Source organism: Zeus faber (assembly GCF_960531495.2).
Source record: "Zeus faber genome assembly, chromosome: 4".
NCBI classification, from domain to species: Eukaryota; Metazoa; Chordata; class Actinopteri; order Zeiformes; family Zeidae; genus Zeus; species Zeus faber.
The window spans coordinates 27610165-27630966 of NC_137191.1; the positions used below are offsets into that span (position 1 = coordinate 27610165).

The following is a 20802-nucleotide window of genomic DNA, read 5'->3' on the forward strand; positions in this document are numbered from 1 at the left end:
CTAGCGGCACCGGTGGCAGAAGTTGTTAACCCGGGCCTCGACCGATCCGGTATAGAAATCAGATTTGCATGTTTGATTTGGCATGGTTTTTACGCCGGATGCCCTTCCTGACGCAACCCTCTCTGTTCATCCTGGCTTGGGACCGGCAATGGTGATACACTGGCTTGTGCACCCCCAGTGGCTACACATATTTTATGAGATCTGGAAAGACGCTATGCACAATTATCAAAGAGCAGTTAAAGAAGCGAGAGCAACTTTCTTCTCCACTTGATTGTTGCAAACCATTCTAACCCCAGAATTGTATTTCGGGTAACAGACTCCGTCATCACTGCCACTGGGGTCATTGTCTCAATGATATCAACCATTGGATGGCACAGAATTTTCTTCAGCTCAATAATTCAAAATCAGAAATCATATCGTTCACTCCCCCAAATTCTACCAGTCAAATTGAAAGTGGCCTTGGCACTCTGTCTACAATTATGAAGTCTGTTGCCAGAGACGTGGGAGTACTGTTTGACTCTGACCTAAACTTTGAACAACAAATTTCCAAAAAAGTCCAGTCCTGCTTCCTTCAACTGGGAACCATTTCAAGAATCAAACCAATACTATCACACAGCGACCTGGAAAAAGTAATCCATGCCCTAATTTTTTTTTCATGACTAGACGACTGTAACTCCCTCCTTTCTGGCATAAACCAAAAGTCACTCTCTCGCCGCCAACTAGTTCAGAACGCAGCAGCTCGGCTTCTTACCGGCTCCAATAGACGACGTCACATCTGTGATGTCGGCTCCATTGGCTCCCTGTTCAATTCATAGATTTTAAGATTTTACTGATCACTTCTAAAGCACGTCTGTGTCTGACTCAGAGCTACATGTAAGATATGTTGACCCCATATGAGCCAGTGCGCAGCCTCAGATCCTCAGGCGGGGGCCCTTCCGGCTGTTTCGGGTCTAGACTTATAATTAAAGGCAACCGCGCCTTTTGTGTCAGGGCCCCACGGCTTCCGAACAACCTGCCCGAGGAGATATGGCTGGCATAGTCAGTGACTTCCTTTAACTCACTTCTCAAAACCCATTTTTATAGATCTGCTTTTAAGTGAGGTTGCCCCCTTTCTTTATCTATTTTATTTTTTATTTACTTGTTTTTTCTATTTCTTATTTTCCTATTGTATCTATTTATTGATTGTTATTGTCTCTTTATCCACTTTTTCCAACTTAATGAATCAATTTAATTCCTGTTTATTAATGTTCCTTTGCCTTTTCAATTCATGATCCGAGCACTCTGCTTTTACTCCATCTGTCGAAGCAGTTTGTAAACAGTGTTACAACGGTGCTTTTTAAATAAAGCTATTTTTTTCCAACAAAGTTGATTTCCCGGCCGAGAACCATTTCTGAGAAGTCCCTGCCCCAAAAGCAGCCTCTACTCTGGGATTGGTGTTGGAGAAAGCGAAAGTGAAAGTATCTCTCTGGTTCCTATAAGAGAAAGCGTCGGTTTCCTTCCTTTGTCGACGGAGCAGGCATCTGAGAAAATCAAAATGGGTGAGAACCTTGATGTTTTTGGCTGCTTGTTGGATAGCAGTTACTTATTTTTCGTTATTTCTAATCGTTATTCGTTTTGCTCAAATCCGAGAAATGGTTTTGATACCTCATCAACGTATACTCCGTGGACTCACAATACAAATATCTTGTTGTTGACGGCAATTTGACGATATTTTGTGATGAGTGCTTTTATACACAATAAATATTTTAGAAACAGGGATTAGTGATGTGGATATTGTGACTAAGTAGGTAGAGGCGTTGAACTAGAAAACCGAGAACAGTGTGACGTTCAGGGTATTTGCATCGTGCGACTGTCACGCAGCCTCGGAGACGATATTTTAACTACGTCATGACGTCACGAGCACCAAAACCCCCGACGATGTCTCGCCTGGTGTCACGACATCGAAATTACAACGAGATGTCGCCCCTCCCGGGTGTATTCCCTGTGCTCTCCAGGTTTCGGAAACATCATGAGGGTGGAAACATCCGGGGCTTCGGCGACAACCGCGCAACAAGACCGATTGGGCTACTCAGGTAAAACCGACACCCTCCGCATCTCGACTTTTTTTTTTTGAAGGGGTGAAGTGGCCCCGTGTTTGTCCACAAGCGAGTGTGCCACAATATATTTTCTTGATTTAAAAATAAATTGGAAATGAGTTTGTGTGTTGCAAGATCAAAGTTGCAAGGCCGAACTCACTCATCGAATGGGTCCGGCTCCAGCGGGACGAGTTTGACTCCGAGGAGCAGGACCGTCGATAGTGATGAAAGGCTTGATTCTTTTCCGAGATTCGGTCCTCACTCGACTAAAATGAGTGGTTGGCCTTTCCGGCTCGTTGGTGGTTGGACTCAGGTGTCGTCGCGCACCACGACTCAAAGTCAGCAGAGAGGCGAGTGGAGTTCCCGCAAGGAATCGCTTTATTTGGCCAAAGTTATTTATTTTATTTTATTTTTCAGTCACATTCAATTGGAATACCTCTCACCTTCATTTAGTGAGTTTTTAAGATTCCCTCGCTCGCCCACTCTCGTGGCTGAGTGAGTCCCGGCTCCCAAGTCATTCAAAAGATTTGTTGGCTACAAACAAATAGTCTTGCATCACCAACTATTAGTAGGCCATACTAATAAGACGTTTTTAGCGCTTAAAAGGATAGTGGGATTATTTCATGGTAAAAAGTCTGCGGTGGAAGAGAAAAGGTTGGGGTATCGTCTTGGGTGTCGCCTAATTCCCTTTAATCTGCTGGAAAGGCGTGAAAGCCTCAGAGACCATGGCTCACACGGATGTGGAACGAATGGGCAATTACCGGACCATCATCAACAGAGTTGGAAGCAGATATGGAGTCGATCCGGCTGTCATCGCCGCCATCATCTCCAGAGAATCTCGTGCCGGGAACACAATTAAAGATACCGACGGCTGGGGGGACCATCACAATGGTTTTGGACTGATGCAGGTAAAGCTTACTATTTTATCATGTTGTTATGTTTATACTTAATTAATGCTGATAAACTGTAAATATACAGTATAAGTGTATGTATACGGACTGACATTAAAGGGTTACTCTGCACTCTGCACATGCCTTTTGAGCTGAAAACTGATTTCGATGACTTTTTCAAATTATGATGTAGATTAGTTGTTTTAGTCACATTCTGAGTCACAGTTAAAAAATAAATAAAATAAAATTGTAGGAAAATAATGAAAGGTGGCCATTTTTCAAGCCCTAAGTATTTTCTATGGGCCAGGATCCCTTTTAAAAATGGAGGAAACAAGTGAATCTTTTGAGCATGGCCTGGAGGCCCTGTTCTGTGGTGGTATTGGTGATGATCAAATGCTATATATAATATGACAATGATTTCCATAGGTGGACGTCAATCCACATGGTGGAGGACACACTCCGAGAGGGACGTGGAACAGCGAGGAACACCTCGACCAAGGCACCGAAATCTTGGTTCATTTCATTGGTCGGATCAAGACTAAATTTCCCAATTGGAGCAGAGAACAGCAGCTCAAAGGTTTGTGTTCATACCCTTTAAAAGTGCAGAATGTAACCTTTTTCATCAAGAGACGGTAAATCCTTTCAACATAAAAACAGGGGAACCGCGTTGTGGTGCCTGCTTTGCCAACATTTGTGATTTGTGCTTGTCGCCGCAGGAGGGATATCGGCCTATAATATGGGCGATGGGAACGTCCACTCCTATGACCAAGTGGACGCCCACACCACGGGAAAAGACTACTCCAATGATGTCGTCGCCAGGGCTCAATGGTACAAACAACATGGGTTTTAGAAGGTTTCGACACCAAGATGAAGCTTGGAGCTATACTTCTCCATCTCCTGAAGAAAAGAATGAAGTCGGTGTTAATATAAATGTAATTCATCTGAAATCTGTAAAACGAAGGCTAATAAACAGCAGAACCGGAAGTGGAGGTTTTCTTGATTTCCTGAGCTCAGCACGGACATTCAGTGGTTGGATCCATTGGATGAAATAAGTTCAGTCAGGGTACCCCTGGATCATCCTTTAGCTCATTGGTATGAGTATACGTTGCAATATGGCTAGCTGCTTTTAAGCATATACAATCCCCAAACCTGTACATAAAAACTGATCTAGGTGAATACACATACTTGAAAGTGCTTACTGGACACACTGTGGGCGTGGCAAAGTACCTTAATTACAATGGGTCACATTTTTATGTATTGTGATTATACTTCCTCTTTTTGTTTCCGGCTGCTCCCGTTAGGGTCATCACAGCGGATCATCTGCCTCCAATACCTTCTGTTCTGCTCATCTTCCTCCCTTACACCAACCGCCTGCATGTCCTCCCTCACCACATCCATAAACCTTCTCTTTGGCCTTCCTCTTTTCCTCTTGCCTGGCAGCTCCATCCTCAGCGTCCTTCCCCCAATGTAACTCTCATCTCTCCTACACACGTGTCCAAACCATCTCAATCTGGCCTCTCTCACTTTTCCTCCAAACTGTCGATCCTGAGCTGTCCCTCTAATGTGCTCCTTCTTAATCCTGTCCATCCTTGTCACCCCCAATGAAAATCTCAACATCCTCAACTCTGCCACCTCCAGTTCAGCCACCTGCCTTTTTGTCAGTGCCACCGCCTCTAAACCGTACAACAGTGCTGGTCCCACTATACTAAACCTTATAAAATCCAGAATACAGACACATATATCAATTTAATTTGTATGCTATAATATCAAACAAAACATATTTGCTCTCTGTTCAGAAACGTTTTTAGTTATTCCTCATGCATACATTTTTCTGCCATCTCAAATTGCGCCGCACGGGGGCGGGGTTGAGGGGGCGACCGGCGCAACATACAAAAGCCTGCTCATGCTTGGCTCTTAACGTTATTACCAAAGTGAGACGTTTCCGGGTCGTATTCAACAAATACCTCGTAGGATCACCCTATTATGCTGTCTTGTATTACTTTACAAAAAAAAAAGCAAGAAAAAAATAAATCTGCAGAAAATAAATCTGTAGAAGCTACACGTCACCGCGCGGCATCCCAGTGGGCGTGGTGCCGAAAGGATCCCCCGTTCACCACGCGAACAGTGACGGGCACCGAGCCGCCGCAGGTAAGGAAATAACTACGTAGAGTTAAAATCCTACTGACACCAGCGTCGATCTTTAAAACGAGACCGAGTATCGGTAGTATCGATACTTTTGGTTTCGATCCGCCCACTCCTAATCAATACGACTGCTAAAAGTAATGACGTTGCACTTGGAAGTTCTACATTAATATGAAGCGACAACTAGTTTTCAATTTAGTTTTAGTTACTTTCAAAATGAAACTACACGTGCAGTTTCTGAACACAAGTGTTAAATGCATTATATATTGTTCAATGTTCAAGGTGAGTTGCATTACAACCGGACCACGCTCAGCATCCTTTTCCAAAACGTATTGTTCACAACACGTTGACTTAACATAACGTTGAACGACTGATCGCGGTTGGAGAACTTGCCATGAAATGACAAAAATAATATAAAGCTATATCAACGAATAACACAGATCAGTACAACTTAGTTAATCATTATTAACTGTCAGTTTTTAATGGTTTTTTTGGGTTTGTTTTTTTTTGACAAACAATTATTTTGCCGAGTGACTCCCGAGTCATTCAAAAGATTCGACTCATTCGCGATTGCCATTGTCTTGCGTCTTTTCTTAAATAATTGTACATATATACTGATTCATAAATAAATAGATTGTTTGAGATAATACATAGTAGACTCTCTATAATACATACATATTATAGAATAATATTTTCTCTGCTTCGCATTCCAGCACATTAGGAGCGATTGATTTGCGAGCTCAAAAGACACCTGTGAATGGCGCCGCTCATGAAACCCGTGGCGCCGTCAAGTTGTCCGCAGAACTAGCTCCGCAAGCTACTCATCATTTACTTTCAAAGTGAGGGTACATGACTAACATTATTCCTGAAATATTTATTCTTTTTTTTTTGGTGTTGTTGTTTAGATGGAAGTTGTTGTAGAATGTCGTAATTTTTCCTTTGATTTTGATTTTTGCTACTACACTACTTGCGGTATTTGTGCTTTGTACTTCTACTGCATATTTGTAAAGTCAATTTGTAAATCACCAAAATCCTGTCATTCTATCTCATCAAAGGTGTGAAAGCGTTGCATGCCGTGGCTCAAACGGATGCGGGGAGAATGAACCAGTAAGGGAGCCTCGTCAGAGTCAGACAGAGACATGGAGTGGATCTGGCTCTCACCGCCGCCATCATCTCTAGAGAATCTCGTGCTGGGATTACGGTTAAAGATACTGGAGTCTGGAGGAAGTACGATCAACAGATAGTGCCTGTGGACTGATGCTGTCTACAATTCATGCAACATGGGTAAACATTCTAATAGACTATGCTACTAATAATAGACTAATAAGCAATAGTTAGGTACTTTGTGGCTAATAAGCCACACATTCAACTAAAGTGCTGACAAACTATAAAGTTGAGTGTCATCAAGTTACATATATAACCTGATGACTTAATATCATATACAGCATTTTGAAATTAAGGGTTCATTTGTAATTTGCTGATTGTTATTTGTTATAATTCTAATTCCTGAAATATTTATTCTGTTTAGAATTATTGGTTAAAAAAAAAAAAAAATTATATATATATATATATATATATAAAATTTTAAACGGAAGTTGTTGTATAGATCTTGTATGGATCTTGATTTTAAATTTCAAATTTTTTTTTTTGTTACCAACCTGTGACAGGTGTCTGTTGCGGGGTAGAGATGGACCAGGAGACAGGTGGAACAAAAGGCAGCCTTCGCTGGGCATTTATTTAGACAACGGTTAAAAGACGTTTGTCTTTTCAGAACGAATAAGTAGTAACCATAGTGTGCAGGCTGGAGTGGGAGCCCAGCCTCGCTGTTGGCAGAGAGGTGGAACTACAGCGGACTACAGACTCTCCTAATTTCCTCAATCTCCTGCAGCTGCATCCCCTCCCGGTTGCAAAAGCTGGCTCTCTCCACCTGCAGATGGTGCCAAAACCCCTCCCCACCGCCACACATCCTAATTGTGATACTTTTGCAATGTGCTTCTTTCTACACTGTATTTGTAAAGGAAACTTGAAACTTGAAATGTTTTTGAAAATTATATATATATATATATATATATATATATATATATATATATATATATATATTTTTTTTTTTTTAATAATAATAATAATAATAATAAGGGTATTGGAGGCAGATGAGCCACTGTGGCAACCCCTAATGGGAGCATCCGAAAGAAGAAGAAGAAGCAGAAGAAGAAGAAGAAGAATGGATTCATAATTGTGTCAGGTTGGAAATTCACAACACGCACAGTCAAGCATAAATCCCATATTTTGATGAAAATATGGGAAAAAATAACCATAATCTCATAAATCACTGTTGTGATGGGACTCCATTACTGTGATAGCCCGAAAAATTGACCATTGTGGATTTTTCCACTCCCTGAGTTATTCTGTCTTGAAATATTGCCTCAACTTGAACTGTTCAGTGGTATTGGCAGTGGTGCGTCTGGTGCTCCCGCAGCTCAGGTTTGCGCTGGAAGCCGTACAGGCAGCGCGGGCAGTGGTAGGGGCGGCTCCAGCTGTGCTTGCGACAATGGGTGATCAGGTTGGAGCTCTGGCTGAAGGCCTTGCCGCACACCTGGCAGACGTGGGGCTTCTCCCCTGACAAAGACAAACAAAACATGGAAGGCATTCAGGGCAACACTTAAGAATAATGTCAGCGTGAGGATCTTAATGAACAATTTGGTAATTATCGCTCGTCAATTTAGACAATTATGAATGACCTTAAATGTTTTTTTGTCTTGAATACTAAATCATGAGTAATCGCATTACTGTTAAATCTAATGAAATCTATCCGCTAAGCAACAATACTGATGAAAAAAAGTTATTCCCTGCATAGAAGTTTGCATTACATTGTGCATGTTTTTAGTGGGAGTTCTTATGATGTTATATGGAGGAAACCTCATGTGAGCATGGGGAGAACATGCAAACTCCACACAGAAAGGACCCTAATCAGGAGACACCCTCCGGAGCGTGGTGCCAACAGCACTCCAGGCGGGAATCGTATGTATGTATGTATGTATGTGTGTATGTATGTATGTAAGTATGTATGTATGTATGTATATACAGGTACTCCTCACTTAATGACCGAGTTCCGTTCCTAGGATCAGGTCGTTAAGCGAGTACCCCTTTTATTTCACGGTAAGGGGGCGTGGCTTTTGCGAACGCTAGTGTAGTGAATACTGACAGACTGCGGGAACGAGACTGAGAACGGTGATGAGATGAGATGTATACGGTGTACGGCGGCACCGGTGGCAGTCGTTGTTAACCCGGGCCTCGACCGATCCGGTATAGAAATCAGATTTGCATGTTTGATTTGGCATGGTTTTTACGCCGGATGCCCTTCCTGACGCAACCCTCTCTGTTCATCCTGGCTTGGGACCGGCAATGGTGATACACTGGCTTGTGCACCCCCAGTGGCTACACATATTTTATGAGATCTGGAAAGACGCTATGCACAATTATCAAAGAGCAGTTAAAGAAGCGAGAGCAACTTTCTTCTCCACTTGATTGTTGCAAACCATTCTAACCCCAGAATTGTATTTCGGGTAACAGACTCCGTCATCACTGCCACTGGGGTCATTGTCTCAATGATATCAACCATTGGATGGCACAGAATTTTCTTCAGCTCAATAATTCAAAATCAGAAATCATATCGTTCACTCCCCCAAATTCTACCAGTCAAATTGAAAGTGGCCTTGGCACTCTGTCTACAATTATGAAGTCTGTTGCCAGAGACGTGGGAGTACTGTTTGACTCTGACCTAAACTTTGAACAACAAATTTCCAAAAAAGTCCAGTCCTGCTTCCTTCAACTGGGAACCATTTCAAGAATCAAACCAATACTATCACACAGCGACCTGGAAAAAGTAATCCATGCCCTAATTTTTTTTTCATGACTAGACGACTGTAACTCCCTCCTTTCTGGCATAAACCAAAAGTCACTCTCTCGCCGCCAACTAGTTCAGAACGCAGCAGCTCGGCTTCTTACCGGCTCCAATAGACGACGTCACATCTGTGATGTCGGCTCCATTGGCTCCCTGTTCAATTCATAGATTTTAAGATTTTACTGATCACTTCTAAAGCACGTCTGTGTCTGACTCAGAGCTACATGTAAGATATGTTGACCCCATATGAGCCAGTGCGCAGCCTCAGATCCTCAGGCGGGGGCCCTTCCGGCTGTTTCGGGTCTAGACTTATAATTAAAGGCAACCGCGCCTTTTGTGTCAGGGCCCCACGGCTTCCGAACAACCTGCCCGAGGAGATATGGCTGGCATAGTCAGTGACTTCCTTTAACTCACTTCTCAAAACCCATTTTTATAGATCTGCTTTTAAGTGAGGTTGCCCCCTTTCTTTATCTATTTTATTTTTTATTTACTTGTTTTTTCTATTTCTTATTTTCCTATTGTATCTATTTATTGATTGTTATTGTCTCTTTATCCACTTTTTCCAACTTAATGAATCAATTTAATTCCTGTTTATTAATGTTCCTTTGCCTTTTCAATTCATGATCCGAGCACTCTGCTTTTACTCCATCTGTCGAAGCAGTTTGTAAACAGTGTTACAACGGTGCTTTTTAAATAAAGCTATTTTTTTCCAACAAAGTTGATTTCCCGGCCGAGAACCATTTCTGAGAAGTCCCTGCCCCAAAAGCAGCCTCTACTCTGGGATTGGTGTTGGAGAAAGCGAAAGTGAAAGTATCTCTCTGGTTCCTATAAGAGAAAGCGTCGGTTTCCTTCCTTTGTCGACGGAGCAGGCATCTGAGAAAATCAAAATGGGTGAGAACCTTGATGTTTTTGGCTGCTTGTTGGATAGCAGTTACTTATTTTTCGTTATTTCTAATCGTTATTCGTTTTGCTCAAATCCGAGAAATGGTTTTGATACCTCATCAACGTATACTCCGTGGACTCACAATACAAATATCTTGTTGTTGACGGCAATTTGACGATATTTTGTGATGAGTGCTTTTATACACAATAAATATTTTAGAAACAGGGATTAGTGATGTGGATATTGTGACTAAGTAGGTAGAGGCGTTGAACTAGAAAACCGAGAACAGTGTGACGTTCAGGGTATTTGCATCGTGCGACTGTCACGCAGCCTCGGAGACGATATTTTAACTACGTCATGACGTCACGAGCACCAAAACCCCCGACGATGTCTCGCCTGGTGTCACGACATCGAAATTACAACGAGATGTCGCCCCTCCCGGGTGTATTCCCTGTGCTCTCCAGGTTTCGGAAACATCATGAGGGTGGAAACATCCGGGGCTTCGGCGACAACCGCGCAACAAGACCGATTGGGCTACTCAGGTAAAACCGACACCCTCCGCATCTCGACTTTTTTTTTTTGAAGGGGTGAAGTGGCCCCGTGTTTGTCCACAAGCGAGTGTGCCACAATATATTTTCTTGATTTAAAAATAAAATGGAAATGAGTTTGTGTGTTGCAAGATCAAAGTTGCAAGGCCGAACTCACTCATCGAATGGGTCCGGCTCCAGCGGGACGAGTTTGACTCCGAGGAGCAGGACCGTCGATAGTGATGAAAGGCTCGATTCTTTTCCGAGATTCGGTCCTCACTCGACTAAAATGAGTGGTTGGCCTTTCCGGCTCGTTGGTGGTTGGACTCAGGTGTCGTCGCGCACCACGACTCAAAGTCAGCAGAGAGGCGAGTGGAGTTCCCGCAAGGAATCGCTTTATTTGGCCAAAGTTATTTATTTTATTTTATTTTTCAGTCACATTCAATTGGAATACCTCTCACCTTCATTTAGTGAGTTTTTAAGATTCCCTCGCTCGCCCACTCTCGTGGCTGAGTGAGTCCCGGCTCCCAAGTCATTCAAAAGATTTGTTGGCTACAAACAAATAGTCTTGCATCACCAACTATTAGTAGGCCATACTAATAAGACGTTTTTAGCGCTTAAAAGGATAGTGGGATTATTTCATGGTAAAAAGTCTGCGGTGGAAGAGAAAAGGTTGGGGTATCGTCTTGGGTGTCGCCTAATTCCCTTTAATCTGCTGGAAAGGCGTGAAAGCCTCAGAGACCATGGCTCACACGGATGTGGAACGAATGGGCAATTACCGGACCATCATCAACAGAGTTGGAAGCAGATATGGAGTCGATCCGGCTGTCATCGCCGCCATCATCTCCAGAGAATCTCGTGCCGGGAACACAATTAAAGATACCGACGGCTGGGGGGACCATCACAATGGTTTTGGACTGATGCAGGTAAAGCTTACTATTTTATCATGTTGTTATGTTTATACTTAATTAATGCTGATAAACTGTAAATATACAGTATAAGTGTATGTATACGGACTGACATTAAAGGGTTACTCTGCACTCTGCACATGCCTTTTGAGCTGAAAACTGATTTCGATGACTTTTTCAAATTATGATGTAGATTAGTTGTTTTAGTCACATTCTGAGTCACAGTTAAAAAATAAATAAAATAAAATTGTAGGAAAATAATGAAAGGTGGCCATTTTTCAAGCCCTAAGTATTTTCTATGGGCCAGGATCCCTTTTAAAAATGGAGGAAACAAGTGAATCTTTTGAGCATGGCCTGGAGGCCCTGTTCTGTGGTGGTATTGGTGATGATCAAATGCTATATATAATATGACAATGATTTCCATAGGTGGACGTCAATCCACATGGTGGAGGACACACTCCGAGAGGGACGTGGAACAGCGAGGAACACCTCGACCAAGGCACCGAAATCTTGGTTCATTTCATTGGTCGGATCAAGACTAAATTTCCCAATTGGAGCAGAGAACAGCAGCTCAAAGGTTTGTGTTCATACCCTTTAAAAGTGCAGAATGTAACCTTTTTCATCAAGAGACGGTAAATCCTTTCAACATAAAAACAGGGGAACCGCGTTGTGGTGCCTGCTTTGCCAACATTTGTGATTTGTGCTTGTCGCCGCAGGAGGGATATCGGCCTATAATATGGGCGATGGGAACGTCCACTCCTATGACCAAGTGGACGCCCACACCACGGGAAAAGACTACTCCAATGATGTCGTCGCCAGGGCTCAATGGTACAAACAACATGGGTTTTAGAAGGTTTCGACACCAAGATGAAGCTTGGAGCTATACTTCTCCATCTCCTGAAGAAAAGAATGAAGTCGGTGTTAATATAAATGTAATTCATCTGAAATCTGTAAAACGAAGGCTAATAAACAGCAGAACCGGAAGTGGAGGTTTTCTTGATTTCCTGAGCTCAGCACGGACATTCAGTGGTTGGATCCATTGGATGAAATAAGTTCAGTCAGGGTACCCCTGGATCATCCTTTAGCTCATTGGTATGAGTATACGTTGCAATATGGCTAGCTGCTTTTAAGCATATACAATCCCCAAACCTGTACATAAAAACTGATCTAGGTGAATACACATACTTGAAAGTGCTTACTGGACACACTGTGGGCGTGGCAAAGTACCTTAATTACAATGGGTCACATTTTTATGTATTGTGATTATACTTCCTCTTTTTGTTTCCGGCTGCTCCCGTTAGGGTCATCACAGCGGATCATCTGCCTCCAATACCTTCTGTTCTGCTCATCTTCCTCCCTTACACCAACCGCCTGCATGTCCTCCCTCACCACATCCATAAACCTTCTCTTTGGCCTTCCTCTTTTCCTCTTGCCTGGCAGCTCCATCCTCAGCGTCCTTCCCCCAATGTAACTCTCATCTCTCCTACACACGTGTCCAAACCATCTCAATCTGGCCTCTCTCACTTTTCCTCCAAACTGTCGATCCTGAGCTGTCCCTCTAATGTGCTCCTTCTTAATCCTGTCCATCCTTGTCACCCCCAATGAAAATCTCAACATCCTCAACTCTGCCACCTCCAGTTCAGCCACCTGCCTTTTTGTCAGTGCCACCGCCTCTAAACCGTACAACAGTGCTGGTCCCACTATACTAAACCTTATAAAATCCAGAATACAGACACATATATCAATTTAATTTGTATGCTATAATATCAAACAAAACATATTTGCTCTCTGTTCAGAAACGTTTTTAGTTATTCCTCATGCATACATTTTTCTGCCATCTCAAATTGCGCCGCACGGGGGCGGGGTTGAGGGGGCGACCGGCGCAACATACAAAAGCCTGCTCATGCTTGGCTCTTAACGTTATTACCAAAGTGAGACGTTTCCGGGTCGTATTCAACAAATACCTCGTAGGATCACCCTATTATGCTGTCTTGTATTACTTTACAAAAAAAAAAGCAAGAAAAAAATAAATCTGCAGAAAATAAATCTGTAGAAGCTACACGTCACCGCGCGGCATCCCAGTGGGCGTGGTGCCGAAAGGATCCCCCGTTCACCACGCGAACAGTGACGGGCACCGAGCCGCCGCAGGTAAGGAAATAACTACGTAGAGTTAAAATCCTACTGACACCAGCGTCGATCTTTAAAACGAGACCGAGTATCGGTAGTATCGATACTTTTGGTTTCGATCCGCCCACTCCTAATCAATACGACTGCTAAAAGTAATGACGTTGCACTTGGAAGTTCTACATTAATATGAAGCGACAACTAGTTTTCAATTTAGTTTTAGTTACTTTCAAAATGAAACTACACGTGCAGTTTCTGAACACAAGTGTTAAATGCATTATATATTGTTCAATGTTCAAGGTGAGTTGCATTACAACCGGACCACGCTCAGCATCCTTTTCCAAAACGTATTGTTCACAACACGTTGACTTAACATAACGTTGAACGACTGATCGCGGTTGGAGAACTTGCCATGAAATGACAAAAATAATATAAAGCTATATCAACGAATAACACAGATCAGTACAACTTAGTTAATCATTATTAACTGTCAGTTTTTAATGGTTTTTTTGGGTTTGTTTTTTTTTGACAAACAATTATTTTGCCGAGTGACTCCCGAGTCATTCAAAAGATTCGACTCATTCGCGATTGCCATTGTCTTGCGTCTTTTCTTAAATAATTGTACATATATACTGATTCATAAATAAATAGATTGTTTGAGATAATACATAGTAGACTCTCTATAATACATACATATTATAGAATAATATTTTCTCTGCTTCGCATTCCAGCACATTAGGAGCGATTGATTTGCGAGCTCAAAAGACACCTGTGAATGGCGCCGCTCATGAAACCCGTGGCGCCGTCAAGTTGTCCGCAGAACTAGCTCCGCAAGCTACTCATCATTTACTTTCAAAGTGAGGGTACATGACTAACATTATTCCTGAAATATTTATTCTTTTTTTTTTGGTGTTGTTGTTTAGATGGAAGTTGTTGTAGAATGTCGTAATTTTTCCTTTGATTTTGATTTTTGCTACTACACTACTTGCGGTATTTGTGCTTTGTACTTCTACTGCATATTTGTAAAGTCAATTTGTAAATCACCAAAATCCTGTCATTCTATCTCATCAAAGGTGTGAAAGCGTTGCATGCCGTGGCTCAAACGGATGCGGGGAGAATGAACCAGTAAGGGAGCCTCGTCAGAGTCAGACAGAGACATGGAGTGGATCTGGCTCTCACCGCCGCCATCATCTCTAGAGAATCTCGTGCTGGGATTACGGTTAAAGATACTGGAGTCTGGAGGAAGTACGATCAACAGATAGTGCCTGTGGACTGATGCTGTCTACAATTCATGCAACATGGGTAAACATTCTAATAGACTATGCTACTAATAATAGACTAATAAGCAATAGTTAGGTACTTTGTGGCTAATAAGCCACACATTCAACTAAAGTGCTGACAAACTATAAAGTTGAGTGTCATCAAGTTACATATATAACCTGATGACTTAATATCATATACAGCATTTTGAAATTAAGGGTTCATTTGTAATTTGCTGATTGTTATTTGTTATAATTCTAATTCCTGAAATATTTATTCTGTTTAGAATTATTGGTTAAAAAAAAAAAAAAATTATATATATATATATATATATATAAAATTTTAAACGGAAGTTGTTGTATAGATCTTGTATGGATCTTGATTTTAAATTTCAAATTTTTTTTTTTGTTACCAACCTGTGACAGGTGTCTGTTGCGGGGTAGAGATGGACCAGGAGACAGGTGGAACAAAAGGCAGCCTTCGCTGGGCATTTATTTAGACAACGGTTAAAAGACGTTTGTCTTTTCAGAACGAATAAGTAGTAACCATAGTGTGCAGGCTGGAGTGGGAGCCCAGCCTCGCTGTTGGCAGAGAGGTGGAACTACAGCGGACTACAGACTCTCCTAATTTCCTCAATCTCCTGCAGCTGCATCCCCTCCCGGTTGCAAAAGCTGGCTCTCTCCACCTGCAGATGGTGCCAAAACCCCTCCCCACCGCCACACATCCTAATTGTGATACTTTTGCAATGTGCTTCTTTCTACACTGTATTTGTAAAGGAAACTTGAAACTTGAAATGTTTTTGAAAATTATATATATATATATATATATATATATATATATATATATATATATATATATATATTTTTTTTTAATAATAATAATAATAATAATAAGGGTATTGGAGGCAGATGAGCCACTGTGGCAACCCCTAATGGGAGCATCCGAAAGAAGAAGAAGAAGCAGAAGAAGAAGAAGAAGAATGGATTCATAATTGTGTCAGGTTGGAAATTCACAACACGCACAGTCAAGCATAAATCCCATATTTTGATGAAAATATGGGAAAAAATAACCATAATCTCATAAATCACTGTTGTGATGGGACTCCATTACTGTGATAGCCCGAAAAATTGACCATTGTGGATTTTTCCACTCCCTGAGTTATTCTGTCTTGAAATATTGCCTCAACTTGAACTGTTCAGTGGTATTGGCAGTGGTGCGTCTGGTGCTCCCGCAGCTCAGGTTTGCGCTGGAAGCCGTACAGGCAGCGCGGGCAGTGGTAGGGGCGGCTCCAGCTGTGCTTGCGACAATGGGTGATCAGGTTGGAGCTCTGGCTGAAGGCCTTGCCGCACACCTGGCAGACGTGGGGCTTCTCCCCTGACAAAGACAAACAAAACATGGAAGGCATTCAGGGCAACACTTAAGAATAATGTCAGCGTGAGGATCTTAATGAACAATTTGGTAATTATCGCTCGTCAATTTAGACAATTATGAATGACCTTAAATGTTTTTTTGTCTTGAATACTAAATCATGAGTAATCGCATTACTGTTAAATCTAATGAAATCTATCCGCTAAGCAACAATACTGATGAAAAAAAGTTATTCCCTGCATAGAAGTTTGCATTACATTGTGCATGTTTTTAGTGGGAGTTCTTATGATGTTATATGGAGGAAACCTCATGTGAGCATGGGGAGAACATGCAAACTCCACACAGAAAGGACCCTAATCAGGAGACACCCTCCGGAGCGTGGTGCCAACAGCACTCCAGGCGGGAATCGTATGTATGTATGTATGTATGTGTGTATGTATGTATGTAAGTATGTATGTATGTATGTATATACAGGTACTCCTCACTTAATGACCGAGTTCCGTTCCTAGGATCAGGTCGTTAAGCGAGTACCCCTTTTATTTCACGGTAAGGGGGCGTGGCTTTTGCGAACGCTAGTGTAGTGAATACTGACAGACTGCGGGAACGAGACTGAGAACGGTGATGAGATGAGATGTATACGGTGTACGGCGGCACCGGTGGCAGTCGTTGTTAACCCGGGCCTCGACCGATCCGGTATAGAAATCAGATTTGCATGTTTGATTTGGCATGGTTTTTACGCCGGATGCCCTTCCTGACGCAACCCTCTCTGTTCATCCTGGCTTGGGACCGGCAATGGTGATACACTGGCTTGTGCACCCCCAGTGGCTACACATATTTTATGAGATCTGGAAAGACGCTATGCACAATTATCAAAGAGCAGTTAAAGAAGCGAGAGCAACTTTCTTCTCCACTTGATTGTTGCAAACCATTCTAACCCCAGAATTGTATTTCGGGTAACAGACTCCGTCATCACTGCCACTGGGGTCATTGTCTCAATGATATCAACCATTGGATGGCACAGAATTTTCTTCAGCTCAATAATTCAAAATCAGAAATCATATCGTTCACTCCCCCAAATTCTACCAGTCAAATTGAAAGTGGCCTTGGCACTCTGTCTACAATTATGAAGTCTGTTGCCAGAGACGTGGGAGTACTGTTTGACTCTGACCTAAACTTTGAACAACAAATTTCCAAAAAAGTCCAGTCCTGCTTCCTTCAACTGGGAACCATTTCAAGAATCAAACCAATACTATCACACAGCGACCTGGAAAAAGTAATCCATGCCCTAATTTTTTTTTCATGACTAGACGACTGTAACTCCCTCCTTTCTGGCATAAACCAAAAGTCACTCTCTCGCCGCCAACTAGTTCAGAACGCAGCAGCTCGGCTTCTTACCGGCTCCAATAGACGACGTCACATCTGTGATGTCGGCTCCATTGGCTCCCTGTTCAATTCATAGATTTTAAGATTTTACTGATCACTTCTAAAGCACGTCTGTGTCTGACTCAGAGCTACATGTAAGATATGTTGACCCCATATGAGCCAGTGCGCAGCCTCAGATCCTCAGGCGGGGGCCCTTCCGGCTGTTTCGGGTCTAGACTTATAATTAAAGGCAACCGCGCCTTTTGTGTCAGGGCCCCACGGCTTCCGAACAACCTGCCCGAGGAGATATGGCTGGCATAGTCAGTGACTTCCTTTAACTCACTTCTCAAAACCCATTTTTATAGATCTGCTTTTAAGTGAGGTTGCCCCCTTTCTTTATCTATTTTATTTTTTATTTACTTGTTTTTTCTATTTCTTATTTTCCTATTGTATCTATTTATTGATTGTTATTGTCTCTTTATCCACTTTTTCCAACTTAATGAATCAATTTAATTCCTGTTTATTAATGTTCCTTTGCCTTTTCAATTCATGATCCGAGCACTCTGCTTTTACTCCATCTGTCGAAGCAGTTTGTAAACAGTGTTACAACGGTGCTTTTTAAATAAAGCTATTTTTTTCCAACAAAGTTGATTTCCCGGCCGAGAACCATTTCTGAGAAGTCCCTGCCCCAAAAGCAGCCTCTACTCTGGGATTGGTGTTGGAGAAAGCGAAAGTGAAAGTATCTCTCTGGTTCCTATAAGAGAAAGCGTCGGTTTCCTTCCTTTGTCGACGGAGCAGGCATCTGAGAAAATCAAAATGGGTGAGAACCTTGATGTTTTTGGCTGCTTGTTGGATAGCAGTTACTTATTTTTCGTTATTTCTAATCGTTATTCGTTTTGCTCAAATCCGAGAAATGGTTTTGATACCTCATCAACGTATACTCCGTGGACTCACAATACAAATATCTTGTTGTTGACGGCAATTTGACGATATTTTGTGATGAGTGCTTTTATACACAATAAATATTTTAGAAACAGGGATTAGTGATGTGGATATTGTGACTAAGTAGGTAGAGGCGTTGAACTAGAAAACCGAGAACAGTGTGACGTTCAGGGTATTTGCATCGTGCGACTGTCACGCAGCCTCGGAGACGATATTTTAACTACGTCATGACGTCACGAGCACCAAAACCCCCGACGATGTCTCGCCTGGTGTCACGACATCGAAATTACAACGAGATGTCGCCCCTCCCGGGTGTATTCCCTGTGCTCTCCAGGTTTCGGAAACATCATGAGGGTGGAAACATCCGGGGCTTCGGCGACAACCGCGCAACAAGACCGATTGGGCTACTCAGGTAAAACCGACACCCTCCGCATCTCGACTTTTTTTTTTTGAAGGGGTGAAGTGGCCCCGTGTTTGTCCACAAGCGAGTGTGCCACAATATATTTTCTTGATTTAAAAATAAATTGGAAATGAGTTTGTGTGTTGCAAGATCAAAGTTGCAAGGCCGAACTCACTCATCGAATGGGTCCGGCTCCAGCGGGACGAGTTTGACTCCGAGGAGCAGGACCGTCGATAGTGATGAAAGGCTTGATTCTTTTCCGAGATTCGGTCCTCACTCGACTAAAATGAGTGGTTGGCCTTTCCGGCTCGTTGGTGGTTGGACTCAGGTGTCGTCGCGCACCACGACTCAAAGTCAGCAGAGAGGCGAGTGGAGTTCCCGCAAGGAATCGCTTTATTTGGCCAAAGTTATTTATTTTATTTTATTTTTCAGTCACATTCAATTGGAATACCTCTCACCTTCATTTAGTGAGTTTTTAAGATTCCCTCGCTCGCCCACTCTCGTGGCTGAGTGAGTCCCGGCTCCCAAGTCATTCAAAAGATTTGTTGGCTACAAACAAATAGTCTTGCATCACCAACTATTAGTAGGCCATACTAATAAGACGTTTTTAGCGCTTAAAAGGATAGTGGGATTATTTCATGGTAAAAAGTCTGCGGTGGAAGAGAAAAGGTTGGGGTATCGTCTTGGGTGTCGCCTAATTCCCTTTAATCTGCTGGAAAGGCGTGAAAGCCTCAGAGACCATGGCTCACACGGATGTGGAACGAATGGGCAATTACCGGACCATCATCAACAGAGTTGGAAGCAGATATGGAGTCGATCCGGCTGTCATCGCCGCCATCATCTCCAGAGAATCTCGTGCCGGGAACACAATTAAAGATACCGACGGCTGGGGGGACCATCACAATGGTTTTGGACTGATGCAGGTAAAGCTTACTATTTTATCATGTTGTTATGTTTATACTTAATTAATGCTGATAAACTGTAAATATACAGTATAAGTGTATGTATACGGACTGACATTAAAGGGTTACTCTGCACTCTGCACATGCCTTTTGAGCTGAAAACTGATTTCGATGACTTTTTCAAATTATGATGTAGATTAGTTGTTTTAGTCACATTCTGAGTCACAGTTAAAAAATAAATAAAATAAAATTGTAGGAAAATAATGAAAGGTGGCCATTTTTCAAGCCCTAAGTATTTTCTATGGGCCAGGATCCCTTTTAAAAATGGAGGAAACAAGTGAATCTTTTGAGCATGGCCTGGAGGCCCTGTTCTGTGGTGGTATTGGTGATGATCAAATGCTATATATAATATGACAATGATTTCCATAGGTGGACGTCAATCCACATGGTGGAGGACACACTCCGAGAGGGACGTGGAACAGCGAGGAACACCTCGACCAAGGCACCGAAATCTTGGTTCATTTCATTGGTCGGATCAAGACTAAATTTCCCAATTGGAGCAGAGAACAGCAGCTCAAAGGTTTGTGTTCATACCCTTTAAAAGTGCAGAATGTAACCTTTTTCATCAAGAGACGGTAAATCCTTTCAACATAAAAACAGGGGAACCGCGTTGTGGTGCCTGCTTTGCCAACATTTGTGATTTGTGCTTGTCGCCGCAGGAGGGATATCGGCCTATAATATGGGCGATGGGAACGTCCACTCCTATGACCAAGTGGACGCCCACACCACGGGAAAAGACTACTCCAATGATGTCGTCGCCAGGGCTCAATGGTACAAACAACATGGGTTTTAGAAGGTTTCGACACCAAGATGAAGCTTGGAGCTATACTTCTCCATCTCCTGAAGAAAAGAATGAAGTCGGTGTTAATATAAATGTAATTCATCTGAAATCTGTAAAACGAAGGCTAATAAACAGCAGAACCGGAAGTGGAGGTTTTCTTGATTTCCTGAGCTCAGCACGGACATTCAGTGGTTGGATCCATTGGATGAAATAAGTTCAGTCAGGGTACCCCTGGATCATCCTTTAGCTCATTGGTATGAGTATACGTTGCAATATG

At 42.4% G+C, this 20802-nt stretch overlaps 3 protein-coding genes across 3 annotated transcripts; all 3 read left to right on the forward strand.

Annotated features, from left to right (window-relative positions):
- Window positions 1-1414: 1414 nt before the first annotated feature.
- LOC307229723 (lysozyme g-like) lies at window positions 1415-3949 on the forward strand. The gene is made up of 5 exons (XM_079999775.1): window positions 1415-1538; window positions 1995-2072; window positions 2781-2983; window positions 3392-3542; window positions 3682-3949. Exons 1-5 carry the CDS (start codon window positions 1535-1537, stop codon window positions 3813-3815), a joined length of 570 nt encoding a protein of 189 aa, XP_079855901.1. The 5' UTR covers window positions 1415-1534; the 3' UTR covers window positions 3816-3949.
- Window positions 3950-9775: 5826 nt separating this feature from the next.
- On the forward strand, window positions 9776-12310 carry LOC307229771 (lysozyme g-like). Its single transcript, XM_079999834.1, has 5 exons — window positions 9776-9899; window positions 10356-10433; window positions 11142-11344; window positions 11753-11903; window positions 12043-12310. Exons 1-5 carry the CDS (start codon window positions 9896-9898, stop codon window positions 12174-12176), a joined length of 570 nt encoding a protein of 189 aa, XP_079855960.1. The 5' UTR covers window positions 9776-9895; the 3' UTR covers window positions 12177-12310.
- Window positions 12311-18136: 5826 nt separating this feature from the next.
- LOC307228821 (lysozyme g-like) lies at window positions 18137-20671 on the forward strand. Its single transcript, XM_079998630.1, has 5 exons — window positions 18137-18260; window positions 18717-18794; window positions 19503-19705; window positions 20114-20264; window positions 20404-20671. Exons 1-5 carry the CDS (start codon window positions 18257-18259, stop codon window positions 20535-20537), a joined length of 570 nt encoding a protein of 189 aa, XP_079854756.1. The 5' UTR covers window positions 18137-18256; the 3' UTR covers window positions 20538-20671.
- The last annotated feature ends 131 nt before the right edge of the window (window positions 20672-20802 follow it).

Bases quoted from the DNA above. Each gene is read 5' to 3' on its own strand.
- LOC307229723 (XM_079999775.1), top strand. The intron at 2,984-3,391 runs GTAAAGCTTACT...TGATTTCCATAG, and splicing joins ATGGTTTTGGACTGATGCAG to GTGGACGTCAATCCACATGG. The intron at 3,543-3,681 runs GTTTGTGTTCAT...TTGTCGCCGCAG, and splicing joins CAGAGAACAGCAGCTCAAAG to GAGGGATATCGGCCTATAAT.
- LOC307229771 (XM_079999834.1), top strand. The intron at 10,434-11,141 runs GTAAAACCGACA...TCTGCTGGAAAG, and splicing joins AGACCGATTGGGCTACTCAG to GCGTGAAAGCCTCAGAGACC. The intron at 11,904-12,042 runs GTTTGTGTTCAT...TTGTCGCCGCAG, and splicing joins CAGAGAACAGCAGCTCAAAG to GAGGGATATCGGCCTATAAT.
- LOC307228821 (XM_079998630.1), top strand. The intron at 18,795-19,502 runs GTAAAACCGACA...TCTGCTGGAAAG, and splicing joins AGACCGATTGGGCTACTCAG to GCGTGAAAGCCTCAGAGACC. The intron at 19,706-20,113 runs GTAAAGCTTACT...TGATTTCCATAG, and splicing joins ATGGTTTTGGACTGATGCAG to GTGGACGTCAATCCACATGG.